The sequence below is a fragment of the Halichoerus grypus genome, chromosome 7, assembly GCF_964656455.1.
Source record: "Halichoerus grypus chromosome 7, mHalGry1.hap1.1, whole genome shotgun sequence".
NCBI lineage: Eukaryota > Metazoa > Chordata > Mammalia > Carnivora > Phocidae > Halichoerus > Halichoerus grypus.
In genome coordinates, this window is record NC_135718.1 from 34,640,064 (window position 1) to 34,666,639 (window position 26,576).

Below are 26,576 nucleotides of genomic sequence, written 5' to 3' on the forward strand. Positions count from 1 at the left end.
AAGGAAGGAAGGGAGGAAGGAAAGAAGGAATGCCGGCCAGGAGGAAGAGAGGGGTCTTGGGATTTCGATATTGCTCCCCAACCCTATCCTCTATTCCCACCCGAGCCCCCCAACACACAAAGCATTCCAGGTTTTACTTTGTATGCCAGAAAAAATTTTTTTAAAGATTTATTTTAGAGAGAGAGAGAGAGAGAGAACATGTGCATGCACGCAAGGAGGGAGGGTTGGGGGTAAGGGCAGAGGGAGAGAGTCTTCAGGAAGACTCCCCACTGAGGACAGAACCCACATGAGGCTCGATCCCACGACCCATGAGATCACGACCTGAGCTGAAACCAAGAGTTGGATGCTCAACTGACTGAGCCACCCAGGCGCCCCTGCATGCCAGAGAATTATTAAACACATGGAATGTGCTGCTTACCATCATCAGGCACACTTCTACAAGCCAGAGTTCAGTAAAAATACAGCCATTGCTTAGGGAAAGAATATGGGCTGGTATTATGAAAAACACTGATCCACCAAAGCAGAAAGCCTCCACTTTCAAACAGGTGATAACTTAAAATGTAATGACAGCTAGCTTCTATTTCAATCATTTCCCATGAGTACTCAATACATTTGAAGACTGCCAACTAGATATAATTACTAGCCGTTAAGAACAAGTCAGACCACTAACAAACTAGATTAACAACGTAGTTCATTACCAAATTGGGTCAGATTCAAATTTGTGCCACAGGCAAAAGGTTGTATATTGTCAAATCACTTAGACAATTAAACTTGATGCAAAAAAACCCAAAATATTTTAAATCTTGTGACAAAAAAGAAAGACCAAATTTAAAAAAATATCTGGAGAAATAGTAAGATATTTAATGGAATTTGAAGACCACAAACTGCCACTAAATAAAAGTAAGAATTTCTATTGTTATATTCCTATCCACAAATTTCTACAACTGCGTTATACTAAAAGAAAAAAAGAGTTCTTACTTTAGATAAAAGATTATTTAGTTCATGGGGATGAAGCTTTACCACTTCTCCAAGTTGCTGTGCAGCAGCTTTTCTTGTAACTGGAGTAGTGCCAGTATCCAGTAAGATAAAAAGACGGTCAAGCCTAAAATAACAAAAATATAATGATTATTCTGAAACGTGTTTCCTCATTGGTGTAAGTTTAAGTCAATGAATGTATTGAGCATTTATGAACGAAGACCTATTCTAGGGCTACAGGAGAATCTCTACTCTTAAGGAACTTGCAATTGGGGGTAGGGTAAGTAGGAAGGCAAGTACACAAATAATTAGAATACAGGATACAATAACATTGTGTCAGAAAAGAAATACAAAGTGCTCTGAAGAGTGGGAACAGAGGGAGCAAATACTATATATCCCCAACTGTGTAATACTGAAAAGGCTTCATAAAATAAATGGTGTATGAGATAGACCTTAATAGGTCGACCACAAAGGTTTTGGTGGAACTGGAGCGCTATTTTAGGAAGATTAATCTGGCAGCAGTGTGAAGCATGAAGTGTAATGGAAGAAAACTTTTAGAGAGTTTTAGGCTAAAAGTGCAGACCTAAACTACCATCATGGCGAGAAGCCTATAAAGAAGTTGGGAGAGGGGCTGCTGGGTGGTTCAGTTAGTTAAGCAGCTGCCTTTGGCTCAGGTCAGGATCTCGGGGTCCTGGGATAGAGCCTGGCATTGGGCTCCCTGCTCAGTTGGGGAGTCGGCTTCTCCCTCTGCCCCTTCCCCTGCTTGTGTGCTCTCTCTCTCTCAAATAAATAAGTAAAATCTTATTTATTTTTTTTTTTAAGTTTTTTTATTTATTTGACAGAGACACAGCAAGAGAGGGAACACAAGCAGGGGGAGCAGGAGAGGGAGAAGCAGGCTTCCAGCTGAGCAGGGAGCCCAATGTGGGACTCCATCCCAGGATCCTGAGATCATGACCTGAGCCGAAGGCAGACGGTCAACGACTGAACCACGCAGGCGCCCTAAATAAGTAAAATCTTCTTAAAAAAAAATTTTTTTTAATTAAAAAAAAGAAGTTGGGAGAGAGGCTGCAGAGGATAAACATACATGGTGCAATAACGAAATGTCAAGAAAATTAAAGGACTCTCAGACTCTGAATCTTAGAAAATGAAGATGTCATTTTTAAAAATGGGAAGAACTAGTAGAGAAAATATGATGGGAAAAGATGGTAAGTTTACTAGTGGTGGGGACAGGATAGCTAGGAGAGACCAAAACGGATAGCTGGAATAGAGCTCTGAAGTTCAGGAAGAGTTGAGACTAAAGGTATATAGGTATATGGGGTCATTTGTATAGAAGTGATAAATACGGCAATAAATAAGATCTCTGAGTAAAATGTTTCCAAAGGCATACAGCATAATGGCATCAATTCTAGAGCCACAACACCACAGTTCAAATTCCAATTCTGCCATGTATCCAATGAATAAAGCTTGGAATAGTATCACAATGCCTTATACCTGGAATAGGTAAGAAGTGGAACACTGTGTTACTGTCATTTTGGAATACAGGAAAATCCTAAGGTTTTAGAAAGGCAAAGTCACAAGTAACTACCACCAACTATCCACATATCATAATATAGGTTTAGCTTTCCTATCACACTACTAATCAGGCTCAATAAGGCAAAGTGAATGCCACAGGTAATGAAAAGAAGGCAGCTTCATACTTCATATATGGAATAAATGGGTACTTTTAAAAAAGATGGAGGATGGGGCGCCTGGGTGGGTTAGTCGATTGAGCATCCAACTCTCGGTTTCCAGCTCAGGTCATAATCTCAGGGTGGTGAGATGGAGCCCGAGTCCAGTTCCACACTCAGTTGGGAGTCTGCTTCTCCTCTCTCACTGCCCCTCCCCACCACTTGCACGCATGCATTCGCACGCTCTCTCTCTAAAATAAATAAATCTGTAAAAACATTTTTTTAAAAAGATGGAGGATGACAAGGGGCAAAGTTATATTGACTGCCCAATCCTATACAAGGGGAGATTTAATGAATACATTTTCAAATTTCATCTAATGAGGAACAGAAAGTAAGGTCCCAATGAAGCTCATATTTTACTTCTGGGATTATTTTTCTATCACTGAGAGCTAAAAAATTACACAACAAAGCTCTGAAAGCCTTTTCGAAGAAAAGATAAACCTTTAAGAGGCAGATGAAATGGGCAGGATCGTTCTTTTCTTTTTTCTGGTAGTATTTATCAAACTAGCCAGTCACTAATAAGCACAAAATCATTGTAAGTAGTAAGAAATAGAACTAAAATAGATCTTTTTCATTCAAGAATGCTAAGAGTACTATGAAAAGTTTTTAACTGCTTCAGAACAAAACACTAAGAGGTAAGGTTCAAATTTATAGTTAAGGGTATGTAGGAAGGACAAATTTCAAGAAAAATATGTGAGGTAATAAAAAAGCCAGTGGCATAAAGCAGAGTAATACAACACAGTTTCTGCTTCCAATATACTGAATGGCACACAGAATGATTACAAAGAACTTAATTTTTATTAGACATGCGAAAATTAATTTACTTTATATATACACTATACACAGACACATTCCACCTGCTAACACAGTATTTCTCCTTATTAATTCAAGGCTATCTAAATACTTGCCTTTACCCATTCATTCATCAGGTTTTGCTACAGGATTTGGTGAACAGTGACTCAGATAGTAGAAGAAAAGGAAGGGAGAAAACATTTTTTTGACAGCTGGTGTTATTTAAAAGTTCTAAGACTAAGTCAGACACAAATCCCTTTCCCATAAAATGATTTCCCTCACCCATCCCATACATAACTCAGAATGCCCCTTGAATTATTTTCATCTTTAAATCGAGTTGTGATGTTAAAGTTCATGAGAATCATCTCTGAACCTCCACAAAAAACATCTGCACATTGCCATGACCGTATGACTTTGTCCATGAAATCTGCAAAAAGAAATTTCAAACATCTGGGATGCCTGGGTGGCTCAGTAGGTTAAGCATCTGCCTTCAGCTCAGGTCATGATCCCAGTGTCCTGGGATCAAGTCCCGCATTGGACTCCTTGCTCAGCGGGGAGCCTGCTTCTCCCTCTGCCTGCTACTCCCCCTGCTTGTGCTCTCTCCCTCTGACAAATAAATAAAATCTTTAAGAAATAAAAAATTTAAAAAGGCTTTAAAAAAAAGAAATTTCAAACATCTATGAACAACTTTCTGTAATTATCAAGACAAAAATTCATTTTTTTTTTTAAAGATTTTATTTATTTATTTGACAGAGAGAGGCACAGCAAGAGAGGGAACACAAGCAGGGGCAGTGGGAAAGGGAGAAGCAGGCTTGCCGCCGAGCAGGGAGCCCGATGCGGGGCTCGATCCCAGGACCCTGGGATCATGACCTGAGCCGAAGGCAGACGCTTAATGACTGAGCCACCCAGGCGCCCCCAAAAATTCATTTTAAATATTCTATATTATGGGTGTCTGGCTGGCTCAGTTGGTAGCGCAGGCGACTCTTGATCTCAGGGTCACGAGACAAGCCCTACAGTGGACATGGAGCTTACTTTAAAAAAAAAAAATCTTCCGGGGCGCCTGGGTGGCTCAGTTGGTTAAGCATCTGCCTTCGGCTCAGGTCATGATCTCAGGATCCTGGGATCGAGCCCCGCTTCAGGCTCCCTGCTCAGCGGGGAGTCTGCATCTCCCTCTCCCTCTGCCCCTCCCCCCTGCTTGTACTCTCTCTAAAATAAATAAAATCTTTAAAAAAAAAATCTTCCATATTATATGACAGGCAAAATTATCAAAAATTAAGTAAGTTTTATTACAAAGAAATGGTTAGTCTTAGGTCAAATTTATGCTACTCTAAGTGGACCTGCTGCATGTATTCTTTATAACAATATCAGGCTCTTGGGGCACCTGGGTGGTGACTCCTGATTTCGGCTCAGGTCATGATCTCCAGGTTGTGAGATCCGGCCCTGCATCTGGCTCCACGCTGGGTGTGGAACCTGCTTGGAATTCTCTCTTTCCCTCTCCCTCTGCCCCGCCCGACCTCTCTCTCCTTTCCTCTCCTGCTCTTTAAAAAAACAAACAAACAAAAAAAACCCCTCACAATATTGGGCTCTCTTATATGTGTACAGTTCACACAGATTTAGGACTTTCCTATAGAAAACTGGGGCAAAATGGAAAACTAGACTGAAGTTAGGAGACTCTTAAAGGTCCTACTTCTGTCACATGTTGGAGGACTTAGGGAAGTTTACTTAACTTCACTTAACCTCTTACTTTGGAGGGTAAAACTAGGTAATTTAGGCATATTTTACAGTTTTGCATCATTGTGAGTTTTTTCTTTTTTTCTTTTCCTTACGTAACATAACATTTGTCATATCTTTGACTTATTTGATGCCAAGTTCCTTAGACTGCACCTCTGGAAAGATTTCAAATACTACATAATTCTTTTTCCATAACAGAGATTCTGCGTTTTTTTTTTTAAAGATTTTATTTATTTATTTGTGTGTGTAAGAGAGAGAGTGCGTGCGGGGGAAGTGGCAGGCAGAGGGAGAAGCCCTCAGAAGTCCCCGAGTGGGACTCAATCCAAGGATCCTGGGATCATGACCTGAGCCGAAGGCAGACGCTTAACCAACTGAGCCACCCAGTGTCCCAGATTCTGCTTTTTTGATTGAAAGCAAAGCTGGCTGCAAAATGAACACTATAAGGAAGTGACAATACTAACCTGTTTATAAATCTGTGTGTAAGAAGTTAAAAGAAAATGGACAGTTTCCAAAGTTCTCCCCAATCATTTCCACTTTCCTCAAGCAAAAAAAAAAAAAAAAGGAATGGACTATTTACTTTACTGAGTAGATCTCTAGGCTTTGGAACACAAATTATCTCAAGTTCTCTCCTCACTACCTCTAAAGATTGCTCTTTACACTCATCCTCTCTATTTCAAATGGAAAGACTATCCTCACTCCTCTTCAAGGCTTAGATATTGTCCCACTGTTTCCTTGATACCATCCCCCTTCTATCTTCATTCAATTATCCTTTCTCTAATACCTTAAATCACTGCCTTATTAAGCCATTCCCTTCTACCTTCAAATATGCAGAGGTCTGTCTCTAAAGAGGAAATAAACTGCTTGACTTTCATCTTCCAGCATACTTTTTCTTTTTTACTGCCAAGCATCATGAACAAGTGTTTAAAATCACTTCTTTTATTTCCTCACTATACACAATTTAATCCTTATCAGTCAAGTTTCAATTCTTCTCTTCTACTGAATGGCACACCTGATGGTCACCAATGAACTTGTAAACTCCAAATCCAATTTTTTTTTGGTTAATTCCAATTTTACTGACTCTTCTATGACATCTGATATCAGCAAGTACCCCATTTTTAAGATACTTTTCTTCCTAAGTTTTCTCATTATATTACCCGGTTCTTATCTGAATTCTCAATTCTTCCTCTGGTATCTCTAACCCTTAATACGTACATTCTCCCATATTCAATCCTTGGCTCCTCACCCTGAGGAAACTATATTGTTATTTGTTTAAACCACAAATCATCCCCAAATCTAGTCCATCTGGGAGTCACACTTTCAACTGCCTGGTGAGCCTAACTTCAAGGTAACATGATCTTATTGCCAGATTTACTTCCTAAAGCATCTTTTGATCAAATTATTACCTCACTCTAAAACTGTCAATGGCTCATCATTACCTATCAGATAGTAATAAAAAACAAAAAAGTACCTCCCAAACATGGACCTTTTTGATTTTCACAATTTCTTCCAACCATCTTCTATACCATTCTCCACTTGGAATGTCTTTTCTTGGCTCAATTTTTCAGCTAGCTCCCATACATCAGGATTTAAAGTCCTTTACCCTCTTGAAACCATCTCAGACTGCTGCATGACAGAGAGGAATTCCTCTTCTGAAATCCACATGAATTCTCATCTTGAATAACCATTTTGGTATTTGTTATGCTGTTTTGTGGCATCTCTTACACTAATCTGTCACATGATGTCTTATGCTCATGAGGCTTCACCTCCTTCAATGATTCTTTCTGTCTGCCAAAATACTTTGCATAGTGTCTCTGCAATGTCTTTGCTCAGTATTCAAATAACTCTTTAGTTGGTATTTACTATAATTAAAATTATAAAGAAAAGTGCAAGTTTCTTGGGGCCAAGTTTAAGTATTATTTTTAAGTAAAGAATGTGTGCTAAAAAAAAGTGAGCTATATTAGAATTTTTTTTCTTCCTTTGAGAAACACCCTTAATCTGTAATAGCTATATTATGTAAAAACAAGTTATAAAAATAACAGAACTGGTGGTTCAGTCGGTTAAGCGTCTGGCTCAGGTCATGATCTCAGGGTTATGAGATCAGGCCCTGCATCGGGCTCCCACACTCAGCAGGGAGTCTGCTTGTGATTCTCTCTCCCTCTGCCCCTCCTCCCACTCTCTCCCTCTCTCTCTCTCTCAAATAAATCTAAAAAAACAAAACAAAACAAAAAAACAGAACTGATGCTAAGGTAATGTTTCAGTAAGTGATAAGATCAGCCCAGCAGTATTTTAGCATTCTGAACATCAAGTTATACCTGCTCCAAATAGCAAACTGAGAAAGAGACCATGAAGTAGGCACTGTATTCCTTCAAAAATCTCCACCCTTTCTAAACTTTCCTTTAGTCTCCTGCTACCCAGCTTCATTAGAACCACACTCCTGGCCAAAGACCTTTGACTTCTCTCTAACCTAATGCTGATCCTGTCTCAAAGCCACACAGTTCCTCTTGCCTCTCCTTTATGCAAAGCCTTTATCCCAATGCCATGTCATGTAACCTCTGCTCCTCCAGCAGCCAACTGTCCTGGGGGTAACAGATCAGCTCACTCTCTCACCTAATCCAGGCCTAATTATCCTTACATCTTCCACCTTGGTGGTAGCCAAACTTGCCTCCCTGAATAGAGGAATGGGGATACAAGAATACTTCTTTGTTGTTGTTTTTTTTTGAGTTCTCCCTTCCTCTATCCAGAACAGCAGAATAAACACCACACAAAAGGAAGAACAAAGGGATGAGCAGACCAGGATCTGACAAGAGGGCAGTCTGACCTGTTACCCCATGGTAGCCAGCTATGAGGCAAGCAGGGTAAGCATCAGGGCCAGGACACAATGGAAAAGGCTGGTACAGTGAACTGGTGGGGGAAAGGTTTCTAAAGGGCATTGAGACAGGGTCAGTATTATGTTGGAGGGCGGGTAGGGGCCTCGGTGAGGGAGGGTGTGACAGAAGCTAGGTGGTCAGAAGAGAAAGGAAGTTAAAAGAAGGGCTAACTGAGGAAACACAGTACTTACCACAATACTTCTTTTGGCTAAAACTTCTCTTGCAGAACTGCTAGTAGGAAAAAAATGCCATTCTTCATTTTTTGAAGGATAGACAGATGGAGGAGAAAGAGGTAATAGATGTCAAGCTGTATGAAAGGTACCAAAGACTGGAAGAATAATTTAAATAAAATATAAGGCAATTATATTTGATAATACCTACTGGTTATGAATTTACTGATAAGAAATCTGGCCCATTTTCAATTTTGATTTTAATTCAGAGAGAATTATACAAGACATGATTCATGTTTTGTTTACCAACCTGTGACTTCAGGCAATTGCTCTAAAGACTGACTAGAAAAAGGAAAGAGTACGTGGAAGTTTGTAGAGGTTATGCTGGCAGCTGCAATCTAACCCCTCTTCTCTTCAGCTGTTTGCATTATGATAATTCATGAAGTAAAGATATAAAAAGATACAGACAGAAATCATAGGCATTTTGAACTATGTCCTATGTTACTACTTCATTGTTAATAAACAAGTATATGTTGCATTTCCACTCCTAAACCAGTTGAAAATTAAAAAAAAAAAAAAAAGGTATAGGGGTGCCTGGCTGGCTCAGTCGGTAGAACATGCAACTCTTGATCTCACCATTGTGAGTTTAAGTCTACATTGGGGGGCAGAGATGACTTTAAGCTAGTACCTAGCTAGTACCTAGTTATATATATATATATAACTTCTTCAATCTACGTCCAACCTCCATATTCTCAGAATAAATTTAAACTTAATCTCTTTGAAAAATAGTATAAGGTCGGGGCACCTGGGTGGCTCAGTCATTAAGCATCTGCCTTCGGCTCAGGTCATGATCCCAGGGTCCTGGGATGGAGCCCCACGTCGGGCTCCCTACTCAGCGGGAAGCCTGCTTCTCCCTCTCCCACTCCCCCTGCTTTTGTTCCCTCTCTGTCTCTCTCTGTGTCAAATAAATAAATAAAATCTTTAAAAAAAAAGAAAAGAAAAATAGTAAAGGTCAACTAGCAGAATACCTCACAAGGAAAGCTTTGTAACCTTAACTAAGAGAATTATCAGTCAAGTTTGTCTATTTTGTTATACATTTTTTTTTTTACATTTAACAAAAGTGCAGTAAAATTTAAAACAAACTATTTGAATTTTTTTACTTTTCTGTGTGACTTAGGGAATAAGAAAATAAATTAAATATTTAATATAAACACTGTATTAAGTCTCACATATTATCATTAGGCAAGAAAGTTATGGTCAAAAGAAACAACTTCCAAGAAATTCTCTAGACCAATGTTTTTATTTTGTTTTTATTTTTTTTTTTAAGATTTTATTTATTTATTTGACAGAGACATAGCGAGAGAGGGAATACAAGCAAGGGGAGTAGGAGAGGAAGAAGCAGGCTTCCCGCGGAGCAGGGAGCCTGATGTGGGGCTCGATCCCAGGACCCTGGGACCATGACCTGAGCCAAAGGTAGACGCTTAACGACTGAGCGACCCAGGTGCCCCTAGACTGATGTTTTTAAATGTATACCTTCTAGTTCATATTGTGGGTAATTTGAAACTATGTTAATGTTATATTCTTTAAACAAGGAAGATTACTTTAAGACACCACACAGTACACTGAGAATCAACATGAAGATGTGAAACCACACCAAAGCCAGGTGCAAGGCCAGGTGCACGCTAGAATAAACTGCATTCCCTCACTACCACACTAGAACATAACTCCTTAAAATAGGGACTCTAGGGGCACCTGGGTGGCTCAGTAGGTTAAGCATCTGCCTTCGGCTCTGGTCATGATCCCAGGACCCTGGTATCAAGCCCAGCACTGGGCTCCCTGCTCAGCAGGAAGTCTGCTTCTCCCTCCCCCCACCATGCTTGCACTCACACTCTCTCTCTGAGAAACAAATAAAATCTTTTAAAATTTTTTTTAAAAATGGGGACTCTATTTTTGTTCTCTGTTGTATCTCTAGTACCTAGAACATAGAAAGCATTCTATAAATACTCATTAAAGAATGCTGAAATAGTACAACCAGTTATTTCCTTTAGGACATTTTTTTCTAACCTCTACTCTTGACCCACCCATCAAGCTACAGCCTTTTGCATGACTTTATCTTAAAGATAAAATCTAGGTTCTTCAGAAGAAGTATCTGTTACTTTAAAAGTTCATACAAAATTGTGCACTTTAAAATGGTTAAAATGGTGAATTTTATGTCACGTGTATTTTATCACAATTTAAAAACAAAACAACAAAACGCTTTATATAAGTACTCTGAGGAATAAACCAAAGAACAGGGAGGCATTTACCATACAGACTTAAGTGTAAAAGCTTCTGTATACCTCTTCTACCTCTCCTGGCTTTTTTGTCCCTAACTTTTTTAAAGTATAAAATATTTGACATATTATTATCTACAATAGTTCTTTCTGTCAATCCTATAACAGATTGAAATTAGCAGTAATGGAGAAACAGGCCTAACAAACACAAGAAACCTGTGCTGTCCTAGAGATCAAGATCATTTTAGCATTTTCCCTGTCAGTAGGAAGGATCCACTGGAACCTCCCCCACATCAAGAAACTTCCTTGTATTTGGTAGAATAGGACTGTTGAAACAATGTTTCTCTGAAGTATCAGCAATACAGAGAGAATTAACAAAACTGAGCAAAGTTCTGATCAAATGTAGCAATTTGTTTCTTCCGTAACAGGGTGTGTTCCCTTTTTTTCCAGAAAGCTTTCTGAACACTGCGTTATTTTCAAATGCAAAAATGTCAGAGGCCTGAGAAAGTTTCTAATAATGCAGTCATATCATAACTACTGTCTAGACCTTTTAGACATGACCTTTATAGCTTAGATCACTGAGGAAAAATTTTCTAAATTGTATTTTTAAATTTATATGATCAAGGGAAAACTATCTTCCTATTAGCTAGTCAATATACAATAGTCACCTCAACCAATTATGGCATAATCTGGCAAAGGTATGAAAAACAACCTTAAAAAAAACCAACAACACAGGGCGCCTGGGTGGCTAAGTTGGTTAAGCGACTGCCTTCGGCTCAGGTCATGATCCTGGAGTCCTGGGATCGAGTCCCGCATCGGGCTCCCTGCTCAGCGGGGAGTCTGCTTCTCCCTCTGACCCTACTCCCTCATGTTCTCTCTCTCTCTCAAATAAATAAAATAAAATCTTTAAAAAACAAACAAACAAACAAAAACAAAAAAAACCACACAAAAACCTGTAATAAGCCACGGTACTCAATTTACCATCTTCTGTAATAAACATATCTTAACAATTCCTCTAAGGCTGCCTTTACTGTCGATGGCCCAACCCCAACCAAGTGATAAATGATACTGGAGAAAGGCTCACAAAGCAAAACAGCAGTATTCAAAGATTTAACAGTTATTATTACAATTGTTTGCAAGCAACACTGAAAGCCGTAATACATATTAATTTGTCTTTTTGCTGAGGTTGGTTTTGTGGGAGCAAGTAGCTAGTGAATGAGCTTAGCTGATTTTCCAGTATTCACATCTTAAGGGCAACATTGTTCTCTACTCCTACATTTGTATACTTCTCTCTTATTAAGGGTCTGAAAGAGTCATACATTTTTCAGTAATACTTCACTGCATTTTACAGAGAACTTCAAATGCTATAACTATATTTGCAATTTTAGAGAGTTTCAAAGTTTATTTGTTTGCAAGATTCAACTCTCCCACAAATCAAGAGTTGACTATGTATTTGATAATTTTGCCACATTCTTACAATTCAAAGTATAAAACTAGACCTTTATAAAACTATAAGCAGGGTCTAAAAAATTTGATCACACTGAGTGCAAAGCTGTATCATATCCCATTTGCATTATAAAAGGCCACACTATCACAGAATTCAATATGCTATACACTTTTAAAAATAGTTTTGATAACATTGTGTTTTTAAAATTATAATCCTGGCTAATATTCAAAGGTATAGTGAAAGTTTGTCTTCTTAGGGAAAAACTATAGCTGAACTATAAGGACTCACTGAAAAACACTGGAAATATTCTACTACATACATAAACTATGGTAAAATCATGACAGCTATTAAAACAGGAAACAAAATCACTCGTTCGTTTAAAAAAAATGTGTAGAACACCTACTAAGAGCCAAGCACTCTCCTGGAAAGAGAAAGATCAGACATACTCCCTTCTCTCCAGAGTGTATGTAAATCCAAGCAGGGAGGAGAACAATTAAACAATTACAAAATATATAATGATTGACAGAAGTACATATTGGTGCAAATAACTCAGATGAAGTAAAACCAGAGAAAGCTCCCCAAAGTGACATTTAAGCTTAGACTCCAAAACTAAGGCTGGACTAAAAACTAAGGTTAGCCAGACTTGGGGAGGGGGGTGGGAGGGGAAGAAAGAAATGTTCCAGACATAAAGAATGTGAGGTGAGAACACAGATTCAAAATGAAAGGGAGAGAGAGAGATGCAGAGAACCTGACACAAGGTGAAGCTAAAAAGGTGAAGCAGGAACTAGATCACAGAGAACCTAGTAAGATTAAGTCTGTTAAGGAATTTGGACTTTAGGCTAAGGCAAAAGAAAACACCTAAAGGTTTTAAGCAAAAAAAGACATTAAAATTTGCATATTAGCAAAATATGGCTGAAGAATTAGAGACGCCATGGGAGGCAGGAAGAGCAAGTGGCTGCTGCTGCAGGTGTCTTGGATCAGAGATGATGGTGGTATGGAGCAGGATTGTGGTAACTGGTATGGAAAGAAAGAAGACTGGCCAGAGAAAGATTAGAAAAATAGACTAACAGGATTGGATTTGGTAAATGGCTGGATGGGGGGAAGAGGAGAGAGGGAAAAATCATTTATTATTCCCAGATTCCTGAACCTGGCAATTGAGGGAATGATGGTACCAACTAACCATTTCCCTTCTGTTGGAAATATTTACAAGGTCCTAAAAATATTACAGTGCAAAAAAGGATTTTAGATTTGATTCTGGCAAATATGATTTTTATCTCTTAAGCTATTTTCTACTTATTCTGCATAAAATATTCAAATGAGTCTGTATTCTACAAGCATACACCAACAAGAAAGGAAATTCAGTTAGTAAAGAAACATGCTTAGTGTACGGAGAAGACCAGCTTGAAATTAAAGTTTGCTATTCAAAATGAATCTTCTAACAAAAAAAGCAAGAACTGACAGTATCCTCAAAACACATAAGGTATCTCAAAAAGTGTCTTTCTTGAACCATCGTATCACCAAAATATACACAGGAGTAGCTTTTACATAAAACCATTGACAGGCTTTTTTTTTTTTTGAAGAATTTAACAGAATTTTGGCAAAGTAAGAATCTACATAAAAAAGAGCACTACCCTTTGAAATCCAATGTCACGAACAAAAGGCAGTAGCTTTCAAAACCCACTCATTCATTCAGAAATTTACATGCCCTAAACTTCTGTAAATAGATTAGCATAGGCCAAGCAGATTAGTTTCTCTTTAAATACTCATTTTGTCTCTATAAAACTATACCCAATACTGTGAAAACAGTCTGCTCTAAGAGGAATTTCATGAGCTAATTTTTTTTTAATTTTTTATTAAGTAAACTCTCCACCCAACGTGGGGCTTGAACCCACGACCCCTAGATCAAGAGCCGCAGGCTCCACCAACTGAGCCAGCCAGGCGCCCCAGGAGCTACTCATTCTCTTAAACATTGTATCATCTAATAAATAAATCTCATATTAAGTTGCTGTATCAATGTATTTATAACATACATATATATTTATACAGGAGGTAACAAATTAGAAGATACACCTTTCAGTTATTTGCAAAAAGTTAAATTACCACTTTATTCTCTCAAGGCAATTTTATGTATCCCAAAATAAGACTTTCCTCACACTGGATTCAATTAATGTATGAAATAAAAATGAGATGCTCCATACTACAGGTACCTAGCAACCCCCTTAAACCAACTCCCATGGACTTCTCCCACACACTATTTCATCAGTTATCTAGGGAGTCTGTGAGAGATGGGCTATCCTTTTGGCTTGCAAAACAGACACAGCTTGAGCACCTACCACGTCAAGAAGTGTGTTCAATTGTGAAAAATGAATGAAAACTATTTGTTTTCTGAAGTATCATTGCTTCCTTTAGTCTATGTGACAGACCCAGTTCTCATGAAAACTTACCTCATCAACTCTAGTGAACTTGGTGATTCCTGATTGCTATCAGAGGGACTATTCCCTACCTACATTTCCAAAATCAAACCTCTAACAAAGTTTTCCCACCATTCTTAAGCGCATTGGAGGAAGGGACCTTCCTCCCATAGCTATACGTCTTGTTGGCTTTTCTACAGTTTTCCTAGACGTTCCTGTTGATAGGCAACACTTTAAAGTAATTTAAGGGGCGCCTGGGTGGCTCGGTCGTTAAGCGTCTGCCTTCGGCTCAGGTCATGGTCCCAGGGTCCTGGGATCGAGCCCCACATCGGGCTCCCTGCTCCGCGGGAAGCCTGCTTCTCCCTCTCCCACTCCCCCTGCTTGTGTTCCCTCTCTCGCTGTGTCTCTGTCAAATAAATAAATAAATATTATCTTTTTAAAAAAATAAAGTAATTTAAGATTTGTGGTATCTTTCACGCCTTAGTTAAGAAAGACGGTGCTAATACAAGAACTTGCCAAAGATTACAGTGCGGACGACTGAATGTTTACTGCTAAACAAAAGAATTATACTCTAAGAAAAAAGTCCTCAGGAAAGAACATATCCCTAAAGCCATAAATAATTTCTAACATAATTAGAAGTTCACTCAGATAATAGTAATTCAAATCTCCCAAACCTCGACAGTTACTACCAAGTTTTCCCATGAAATGGAGGTTAGGGATCAGCCTTAGGAACACTAAGAGAGGTAACAGGCTCTAGAACTGAAAGGGGGAAGAGAAACCAGAGAAGAGAAGCATGGTGAGGAAAGAGAAAAACTAGTTCTAACGTGGCACAGGCCACAAGAAAAAGACATTTTTGAACGGATTTACGAGGAGTAACTCGAGCCCAAACCCTCACAGACCGAGAGGCGAACTCCGAAGTCGGTGGAAGAAGGCGCCCGAGCCCAGTGACAATGGGAACGGCTCCTTTCTAGGACTGTGGGCACCGAGAGGAGACCGTGCCTCGCCTCGGCCACCTTCCCGTCCTCTCTTCAGGAGCAATACCCACCTGGAGACCGCCATGGCCGGGCGCCGGCGGTTCGGGGCTCCCCGCGAGCTACGCGCCGCACCGCTGAGGCGCTAGTTTCCAGAGAGCAGAGCGGCGAAGGCCCAGGCCGCGGTCAGAGGGGAGCGGCCGGTGCGTCGCGGGGCGTCCCGCCGCGGGCCCTTGAGCATCTGCCCCGCCGCCTGCCCGAATTCGTCCCCGCCGCGGCCGGGGAGCAGGGGTCTGAGGCGGCGGCGGAGGCGGCAGTCCTCCGACCCGCACGACTTCAAACCGGGGGCCCCCAGCCCCGCTCTTTGCTGACGCAGGCGTCGGCACGCTGGACTGAGCGTCAGCGCGCCGGAAGTGACGTCAGCTCACCGCCAGGGCCTCCGCTGCGCGAGTGAGGCGAAAGCGTAGGAGTAGTTTCTGCTCGGCGGCTGGCGCTTGAAAGAAAATGTTTGTGGCTCGTTGTCGATAACGAGGCAGGAGAGATAAATAAGGGTACACTTATTTCCTAGAGATGGAAAAAAGGCGATTTAGCCAAGGTTCTGGAAGTTCAGAAACTTAGTTTTTAATTCCTTATTGCCTTGATCCTCATCGAACCAGACTGCTAGAGAAAACAGGATCCTGAAGAACTTAGGTGCTCTACTCGAGGTGGCGATGCCAGTGGGAGGGGAGAAAGCAAGAAAGATCTGCAGTGGCGCTTAGGGCACGGGCTCCAGTGTTTGCCATAATCGCCAGAAGTTCTGCATAGCTATCGTAGAGAAGGCTTTCTGCCAACCATTTTGCCAAACCAAGTTTGTTTTCTCAGTAGTCTATGTTATAGATACATGATTTTTCTCAACCCCATGTGAAAATTCCCAGCCACCGCCCCTTTTTTCTTTGGCTTATCTGGCTATTGAGTCGCTTAATTCATTAGGCTTTTAAACATTCTTCCGTCACTTAGTGCAAGTCCTTACCACCTTAAACTTGATTTTTATGATAGTGGCTAAAGGTATTATTTTTCCAGCTTCAGTCAAGTCCATCTTAGAGACCACTAAGAGATCAATATCAAAAAACACTGCTTTGGGGGCGCCTGGGTGGCTCAGTCGGTGAAGCGGCTGCCTTCCGCTGGGGTCAAGATCCCAGGGTCCTGGGATTGAGCCCCACATCGGGCTCGCTGCTCAGCTGAGAGCCTGCTTCTCCCTCTCTCTCTGTCGGCGCTCCCCCTGCTTGTGCTCTCTCTCTCCAACAAATAAATAAATAAAATCTTTAAAAACACACGCACACAAAACCACTGCTTTTATCATGTCACTCTGCATATAGAATTTGTCCACTGGCTTCTCATTACCTGAAGAGTCTGTCTCAACCCCTGCGTCTGCTTTTCATCTATAAAATGAAGCTAGTGAGAAGTACCATAGAAGGTTATGGAAATAAAATGAGGTCATGTATCTAGGAAAGCTTACAAGAGCTTTATAAACCATAAAGTAGTATATAAATGTAAGGGAAAAGAAACGAACTTAAGTGCCTGCTATGTGGTAGGCATTTGGCATACATTATCTCCTATAATTCCTAGGCCAACCCTGTAAAGTGAGTTTTAACTTTCAATTTATTTTTGGGGGGGATTTTATTTTTAAGTAATCTCTACACCCAACATGGGGCTCAAACTCACAACCCCAAGATCAAGAGTCCCATGCCCTACCAACTGAGCCAGCCAGGCACCCATTAATCTTTAATTTAGAGGTGAGGAAACTAAGCTCAGAAAGTTTAAGTAATTTGCCCACGATCCAAGTTAGTAATATTTACTGTTGTTCATTCATTCAACAAATATTTATTTGGCACCTGCTCTGTGTCAGGCACTGTTTGTACTGTTAGGCAAAATCCAATTAAGCTGATGTTCAAGTATCTTCACATTTCACAGTCTTCTCACACCCACCTTCTCAATGTATTTCCCACCACTGAAACTAAAAAGCACATACTACTTAACTGATTGTGTACTACATTCATTCATTCAGCCAAAATTAAGTACCTACCACTTGCTGAACTCTACCAGAGATTAGAGCTTCAAAAGAAACCAAAACAGACAGGGTGTTCACTTTGGTGAACTTACATCCTAATGGAAGGAAAAAGGGTAAACAGATAAACAAGAAAATGTCATGTTTATATTCCATGTAAAGCAGAATGATGGGATAAATAGGGTGATTAGAGACTCTAGACTCGGTAATTAGGGAAAAACTTGAGGCCTGAATGACAAGAGGGAGCCAGCTGTGTGAAGATCTGGGGAGACTTCCAGGTAGAGGATACACCTAGTGTAAAAGCCTAAGGAAAGTCGGCTGTGTGGGGAGATGAACTAGGAGATAGAAAGGGGCCATTGTAAGGAATTTGGATTTTACTCTAGATGCAGTAGAAAGTCATAGGAGAGTTTTAACGTGTGACTAAAATTATCTGATATATATATATTAAAAATCTTACTCTTTAATGTCCAGAGGTAAGTAGATATATAGTTTGCAATGACATTTAGAAGAGAGGAAATGGCTAGTATCATAGATTTGTAAGGGATAGTGTAATAATCGAATATATTGATGTCAGACTGTCTTGTTTTTAAATCCTTCCTCACCACACTTAACAGCTGTGTGTCCAAGGGAGTTGTATGACCTTTCTAAGCTCCAGTTCCTTCACCCATGAAATGGGAATAGGACCTCCTACGGTGGCAGTGAGTATTAAATGAGATAATGAATAAAATGCATTTAACCAAGTGACTGCCACAATAAGCATGCAAAATTATTAACTACATTGATTATTCTTTTTGTTAACTATGTGACCTTGAGTGAGTGACTTAACTTCTATGTCTCATCTGTAAAATGGTGATGATCATCATACTGGTCCACAACACATATTTGAAATCCCTGCCAGGTGGTTTTCTGAATTTAGAGTTTTTTTAGATTTAGATTTAGATTTAGATTTAGATTTAGATTTAGATTTAGATTTTAGGTTTTGATTGGATTTAGTAATCCAGTGCATATACCTTGTATTATGTCACACCCAACAGCTTCTAGGGCAGCACCCTATAATCAAATACATTTATAGCTCTGCAGCAAAACATATGAATAGCCAGCCATAGTAAGAGGAATAAATCAAAGACTGTAAATAGCTGCAAGCCAGTTCAGGTCAGGTTTTGCTGCCAAAAGAATTTTTTAAATATGGTTTTTAGACCCTTTCCAGTTTCAGAATTATAAATAATGGATTACAAACCTGTACTCTGTAAAGTTATGGTAAGGGTTAAATGAGCAATACATGATACACTTAAAAAATACTAAGGGCTAAATAGATATTAGCTGTCATTTTTTACCACCAGAAAGGTGGTTTCAAAAATCAGTGGCAGGCCTTCCCTGGGCCTGTGTCTGAGTGTCCACCACTGCAGGCCTGCTCAGACACCGAAGATCTAACTGCAGCCATGAGCAGCAATGAGTGTTTCAAGTGTGGATGATCTGGCTATGGAGGCCCAGGAATGCCCTAGTAGTGGAGGCCATGGTCATGGAATGAGAAGCTGTGGCAGAGGTGGAAAGTTTCCAGTTTGGTTCCTTATCTCCTCCAGACACCTGTTATCACTGTGGTGAGTCTGGTTATCTTGCCGATGATTGTGATCTTCAAGAGGATGCCTGCTGTAACTGCGGTAGACGTGGCCACATGACCAAGGACTGCCAGGAGCCCGAGAGAAAGAGAGAGAGAGAGAGAAAGAGAGCAGTGCTGCTACAACTGTGGCAGACCAGGCCGTCTGGCTCATGACTGTGACCATGAGGATGAGCAGAAGTGCTGTTCTTGTGGACAATTTGGATACATTCAGAAAGACTGCTCCAAAGTGAAGCATGATAGGTGTGGTGAAACTGGTCACATAGCCATCAACTGCAGGAGAACAAGTGAAGTCAACTGTTAGCACTGTGGTGAGTCAGGGCACCTTGCACAGGAACGCACGATGGAAGCCACAGCTTAATTATTTTCCTTTGTTGCCCCTCCTTTTTCTGATTGATGGTTGTATTATTTTCTCTGAATCCTCTTCACTGGCCAAAGGTTGGCAGAGTCTACTCCCAGGCCCGTGAATTTTACTTGCCATGTAGAAGGAGAAAATGGGAAAAAATCGACTTTCTGCATTTAACTACCAAAAAAAAAAAAAAGTTTATGTTTAGTTTGCTAGAGGTGCTATGTATAATGCTTTGCTAAAGAACCCCTTTCCGCCCCACTGGTGAATAGGGATTGATGAATGGGAAGAGTTGAGTCAGACCAGTAAGCCTGATCTGCATTTCTTGGATATGTTCCCATGTAGGAAGTAAAAACAATTCTGGAAGTATCTATGAGTTTCCATAAATAACTTAAAGGTTTAGCATAATGATGGCCTTGGATTGTCTGACCCCGTAGCTATTAAATAATATCAAGTAACATCTGTATGAAGCCCTACATAGAACATACAGTTGAGTGGGAGTAAACAAAATAAAAAGACAAATGTGTGTTAATGGCTGTGTGAGAAAAATTGAGATAAAGGCCCAAACAGGAACAACTTCATCACAGCACTGAGGCTGGATGTACACAAGGTGATGGCAAAGGTTTAGAACACATTTTTTTCAAAGACTAAGTCTAAAACCCAGAGTAAACATTTATGCTCAGAGTTAGCATAATTTGGAGTTATTCAGGAATTGCAGAGAAATGCATTTTCACAGAAATCACGCTGTTATTTTTGTGTACTATATCACTTAGACAACTGTGTTTCAGTTTTTAAAAGTCAGATGGAAAAAAGCAACTGAAGTCCTAGAAAATAGAAATGTAATTTTAAACTATCCAATAAAGCTGGAGGAGGAAGGGGAGTTTGACTAAAGTTCTTTTTGTTTGTTTCAAATTTTCCTTAATGTATATGGTGCAAAATGCCATAATCCCATTCTCCTCCCTACCTTCCCAGAAATAACTTATGAAGTTTGTGTATATACTTCCTGTCCATGTTTTTATCATTTTGCTATATATATGTGTATCCATAAAGAACAAAAAGTATCATTTATAAGCTCATGTTTAACTAATTAATTAACATTATGTTTCCAAGATCTAGTCCATTATATGAAAGTCCTTAATTTATTCACTTCTTTACTGATACTTAGGTTTTTCCAATTTTGCACTATTATAAATGAAGCTGCAATGAGCATACTTTTTTTTTAATATTTTATTTTTAAGAATCTCCACACCTAATGTGGGGCTTGAACTTACAACCCCAAGATCAAGAGTTTACATGCTACAGACTCAGCCAGCCAAGCTCCCTTGCAATGAGTGTGCTTGACATGAGCTTTACATATATGTGCATAAACAAATATAAAATTATTGCAAGTGTATTGAAAGAATATGCCCCAAACTTATGATAAAATGCAGGCTATCCTGGCTGGGAGTGGGGCAGGAGGAAAATGGGATTTGATAGGGGTAATGAAAATGGAAGAGTCATGTGACATTTTTTCCTTAAAAAAATTGTGGAACACAAATATAACAAGATATTAATATATGTTAATTCTTAACTGTAGGAATATAATTTTTAAAATTGTTTTTGTTATTCTCTATTTTTTACATTTATTGTAAAATATTTCAAAAATACAAAAAAAGTTGAAAAAATTATGCAGTGAACACCCATATACCTATGACCTAGATTCTACAATTAATATTTTATTATATTAGTTTTATAACATAACTACTACTTATTTCCCTCTATTCATATCATCCAGATTTTTTATACATTTAAAAATAAGTTGCAAGCATCAATACACTTTATCCCTAAACACTCAACATTGATATCATTAACTTAGGTTGAATAATTATTTACAGGTTTGGCTTCTTTTTTAGGTAAAACTGACATACAACAAAATATATAAATCTTAGGTGTAACCTAAACCTCTATCAAAATAAAATATGTAGAAAATATAGAATATAGATATATACTATGTAGAAATATATAACCCCTAGAAAGTTCCTTTATATCCCTTCCTGGGTAACACAAGCCACCACTCATCCCCCAGAGGCAGCTCTATTCTAATTTTTTTCCATCATTGATTAGTTTCATTTGCTGTAGAATTTTATATAGATGCAATCACACAATATGGGCTCTTTTGTGCCTGGCTTCATTTGATCAACACTGTGGTTTTGAGATTAATTCACACTGTTGCATGCTGCAGCAGTTCATTCCTTTTTATTGCTGAGTAATAAGCAGATTTTTATTACAATTTGTTTATCCACTCACTTGTTGATGGATAATTAGGTTGTTTCCACTCTGGGGCTATTACAATGAATAAAGTGCTACAAATATTCTTTTACCTTTTTGTGGTCATATGTTTTCATTTACATTGGGTAAATACCTAGAAGAAGGATGGTTGGATCACAGTGTATGTAACTCTACAAGAAAATGTCAAACAGTTTTCTATAGTGGTTGCACCACTTTATGCTCCTACCAGCAATATGTGAGAGTTCAAGCAATCAGCTTTTTGCCTTGAGCATTGTATTAGGTACAAAAGAACTAAAAAAGTTATCCTTGCCTAGAAAGCTTATATTATAATTTGCAAGATTAGGCAAATACTGAAGAAATAAAGAAAATTTGAATATTGAACTATGCAAAGCTGATTTTACATGCAGAAAGAATTATGTAGTCTTAAGAAACCTGGGGCACCTGGGTGACTCAGTTGGTAGAGAACGCAACTCTTGACCTCAGGATTGTGAGTTCAAACTCCACATTGTGTGTAGAGATAGAAAGAAAGAAAGAGAGAGAGAGAGGGAGGGAGGGAAGGAGGGAGGGAGGAAGGGAGACCCAAGAGGCAGGAGGCCTATTCACCATAGAAGTTTGTGGGTCAGGTGCTGCAGCTAACCTTCTCTAGAAGGGAAGGAGGTGCTACATAGTTCCTTATGGTAATATATTTCCTTTGTATTATTCACAGGGCAGGACTAAGAAGTTAATCACTAAAATTATCAAGAAATTCACCCCATTCTAAACTATTAGGTGGCATATGGTATGAATCCAAACAGACCTGTTGGATCACTGATGCAAACAAGATTACTTTTTAAATCAATATTAAAATATTTATTTCATGCTTTCTTACACATCTCACATCATGATATTTTTAAAAATGTCTTCCCTTGGACTACATCAAAATTTAAAACTCTTGTACATCAAGGGACGCTATCAACAGAATAAAAGACAACCTACAGAATGGGAGAAAATATTGCAAATCATATATCCATAAGAGGTTAATATTTAGGAGCACTTGCCTGGCTCAGTTGGTGGAGCATGCAACTCTTGATCTCAGGGTTGTGAGTTCGAGTCCCATGTTGGGGGTAGAGATTACTTAAAAATAAAATCTTAAAAAAAATTTTTTAAAGGGGTTAATATCTAGAATATATAATATCTATATATATAAAGAACTATAACTCAACAACAACAGTAAAACAAGCTCATTGAAAAAATAGGCAAAGGACTTCAACAGACATATTACAAAGAAGAGATACAAATGGCCAATAAACAGAAGAAAAACATGCTCAACATCACTAATCATTAGAGAAATGCCAATGAAAACCACAATGAGATATCACTTCACACCCATTAGGATGGTTATCATAAAAACAAAACCAAGCAAGCAAGCAAACAAACAACAACACGTATTGGCAAGGATTTGGAGAAATTGGAACACTTGTGCACTGTTGGCAGGAATGTAAAATGGTGCAGACATTATGGGAAACAGTATGGAGGTTCCTCAAAAAGTTAAAAGTAGGGGCTCCTGGGTGGCTCAGTCAGTTAAGTGTCTGCCTTCGGCTCAGATCATGATCTCGGGGTCCTGGGATTGAGCCCCACAGCATTAGGCTCCTCGCTCAGCAGGGAATCTGCTTCTCCCTCTCCCTCTGCCCCTCCCCCCCCCCCGTGCTTGCTTGCTCACTTGCTCTCTCTCTCTCATGCGTGCTCTCTCTGTCTCAAATAAATAAATAAAATCCTTATTTTAAAAAAGTTAGGGGCACCTGAGTGGCTCAGTCATTAAGCGTCTGCCTACGGCTCAGGTCATGATCCCAGGGTCCTGGGATGGAGCCCCGCATTGGGCTCTCTGCTCCGCAGGAAGCCTGCTTCTCCCTTTCACACTCCCCCTGCTTGTGTTCCCTCTCTCGCTGTGTCTCTCTGTGTCAAATAAATTTTTAAAAATCTTAAAAAAAAAAAATAAATTTAAAAAGTTAAAAATAAAATTACCATGTGACCCATTAATTCCACTCTGGGTAAATACCCAAAAGAATTGAAAGCAGGAACTCAAACAGATATTTGTACAGCCATATTCAGAGCAGCATTATTCACAAGAGCCAAAAGGTGGAAGCAGCTCAAGAGCCCCTTAATAGATTAATAGGTGGTATATACATACAGTGGAATATTACTCAGCCTTAAATAGGAAGAAAATTCTGACAAACTCTACAACATGGAATAACCTTGAAAACATTCTGCTGAGTGAAATAAGCCAATCCTAAAAGGACAAAAACTGTATGATTCCACTTCTGTGAGGTGCCTAGAGTAGTTAAATTCATAGAAACAGAACGTTGAATGATGGTTACCAGGAGGTGGAGGAAGGAAGACACGAGGAGTTATTGTTTAATGGGTACATTTGGAAAATAAAGAATGTTCTGGAGCTGGATGGTGGTGATGGTTTCACAACAGTGTGAATGTACTTATGCCACTGAACTGTACACTGAAGAATGGTTAAAATGGCAAATGTTGTGACCACAGCTTACAGAAAGTAACTTGTGGGGGGCACCTTGGTGGCTCAGTGGGTTGAGCATTGGACTCTTGATTTAGGCTCAGGTCATGATCTCAGGGTAGTGAGATTGAGCCTGCATTGGGCTCTGTGCTCAACGTGGAGTCTGCTTGATGTTCTTTCTCTCCCTCTCCCTCTGCACCTGCCCCCGACCCCGGATTGCGCTCATGAGCTCTCTCTCAATATAAATAAGTGAAATCTTAAAATAAAATGTAACTTGTAGTAAGACATACCTCTTTTTGATGTGGCAAAGCACATCTGTGTGTCCCTTTTCCTCGGTGAACAATGTTTCTGACAGAAAGCTTGGTCTCTGGAATATCTCTCTTAACGATGATGACTTTCCAGATAATGAACTTTTTCATTGTAATTAGTGTGCATGTCACAAGATGTCACTATTTAGCTGAAAAACTCTTCCAATTCAGTTCGGTAGCTGGTAACAGTAAGTAAAGCCAGAGCAACAGACAAAAGCCTCTAACTCTCCTCATCAGTGCTTTACTCCTACAAATACAGTTTTCTGGGAAAGAGACGGTTTCCATCTTTGAAGTACATTAGTAAGCTACTCCTTTTTTTTTTTTTTTTTTAAGATTTTATTTATTTATTTGACAGAGAGAGAGTTAGCGAGAGCAGGAACGCAAGCAGGGGGAGTGGGAGAGGGAGAAGCAGGCTTCCCGCCGAGCAGGGAACCAGATGTGGGGCTCCATCCCAGGACCCTGGGATCATGACCTGAGCCGAAAGCAGATGCTTAAGGACTGAGCCACCCAGGCGCCCCAGTAAGCTACTCTTGTTTATGAAACTTACATTAATATTTGTTAACCTAATAGGTACTAATTGCTTTTCATTATAAATCAGATTGATGTAACAAAAACATAACTAACTTTGAAAGTGATAACAGTGTAATACAAAGCTGAAATGTAAAGACTATTTTTTTAAAGATTTTATTTATCTATTTGAGAGAGACAGAGAGAGAGCTTGAGTGGAGAGAGGGAGAAGCAGACTCCCTGCTAACCAGGGAGCCCGATGTAGGACTCTATCCCAGGACCCTGAGATCATGACCTGAGCCGAAGGCAGACGCTTAACCAACTGAGCCACCCAGGCGCCCCTGAAATGTAAAGATTATTGATCCCTGAAAGTCAGGTGGCATGTGGCTTTATCACTAAATTATGTGTGACCTCATAAGTCATTCAATCTTTCTGATCTCACCAGAGTAGTAAAAATTTCCTTTCTTAGGTCAATATACACTACTATATATTTAATATATGCTAATATATATTTAAATATATTCTTCTAATTCTGAAATATTTTGGTTTTTATAGTAGATCAAATTATAACTGTTCAAATACAACATCAAAAGTGAGTTCAGGGGCGCCTGGGTGGCTCAGTCGTTGGGCGCCTGCCTTCGGCTCAGGTCATGATTCCAGGTCCTGGGATCGAGCCCCGCATCGGGCTCCCTGCTCCGCGGGAGGCCTGCTTCTCCCTCTCCCACTCCCCTGCTCGTGTTCCCTCTCTCGCTGTGTCTCTCTCTCTGTCAAATAAATAAATAAAATCTTTAAAAAAAACAAAAACAAAAACAAAATAAAAAAGATTTAAAAAAAAAAGTGAGTTCAGTAATAGAAAATATAATCTGCAACAAAACATTAGGAAATATACTGAGACTTCTTGACATCTTGGGTAATTATTTTAGGAAAGTACTCACATGTATAAAACAATTGTAAAGTAGTATAAAAACTCTTGAAATGAAAAAAAACACATTTGTTACTGAGAATATTTTTTTAAAAAGGTGATGGAATATTTTAAGCTTTGCTTAAATATAAAATTCTCAAGATTCAAGAACACAGCAACTCTTAAAGATTACACCATTTGAATTGGTAATATTACCTGCTAACTATAATCCAAATAAATTATTTTTTAAACTTCTAATTTTTGCAAGCAGTTTATAATTGATTTAATAATACCTAAGAATAATCCAAAACCCAAATGCCCACCCTGGGTGAACTTCAGGACACTATGGTATATTAATAAAAGAGAGCATATTTTTATTAGTAGTTAACAGTTATTAGGATTAAGGTTACATTATTAGGATAAGAAAGACTATCAAAGGCTGGGTGAGAACACAGAACTCAGAATGATATGAAGAAGAGAGTGTAGTGCCTGGTTTAGAATATTGACAGTTGTTTTGTTTCTAACATGAAATTTTTGTTTAACCCTTAAAAACTTAGATCTTTCTGTTTAACTTCATGTCCGGATGATTAAATATGTAAACGGAAAGAAAAGAATGACTTGTTAAAATTTGCGTGATTCTTTTGAACATCGGAAGCTAAATACAAGATTGATATTTCATGTCACAGTGTCACTTCTCTCATACATTTGGGGGGGGTATGTGTGTGG

At 39.2% G+C, this 26,576-nt stretch overlaps 1 protein-coding gene and 1 pseudogene across 3 annotated transcripts in view; one reads left to right on the top strand and one right to left on the bottom strand.

Moving 5' to 3' along the window:
• The window catches only part of BTAF1 (B-TFIID TATA-box binding protein associated factor 1), a 106,053-nt gene extending 90,294 nt beyond the window's left edge, over positions 1-15,759 (bottom strand). For 2 of the 3 annotated variants that reach the window (XM_078077372.1, XM_078077371.1), the window contains exons 1-2: positions 15,439-15,759; positions 979-1,102 (exon numbers count right to left, since the gene is read on the bottom strand). In XM_078077372.1, coding sequence (XP_077933498.1) covers positions 979-1,102; positions 15,439-15,452 — 138 coding nt within the window. In that variant the 5' untranslated portion in view covers positions 15,453-15,759. The remainder of the gene's footprint in view (positions 1-978; positions 1,103-15,438) is intronic. The other variant, XM_078077373.1, reaches the window with a different exon arrangement.
• A 3,043-nt stretch (positions 15,760-18,802) lies between these two features.
• On the top strand, positions 18,803-19,463 carry LOC118536074 (CCHC-type zinc finger nucleic acid binding protein pseudogene; annotated as a pseudogene).
• The last annotated feature ends 7,113 nt before the right edge of the window (positions 19,464-26,576 follow it).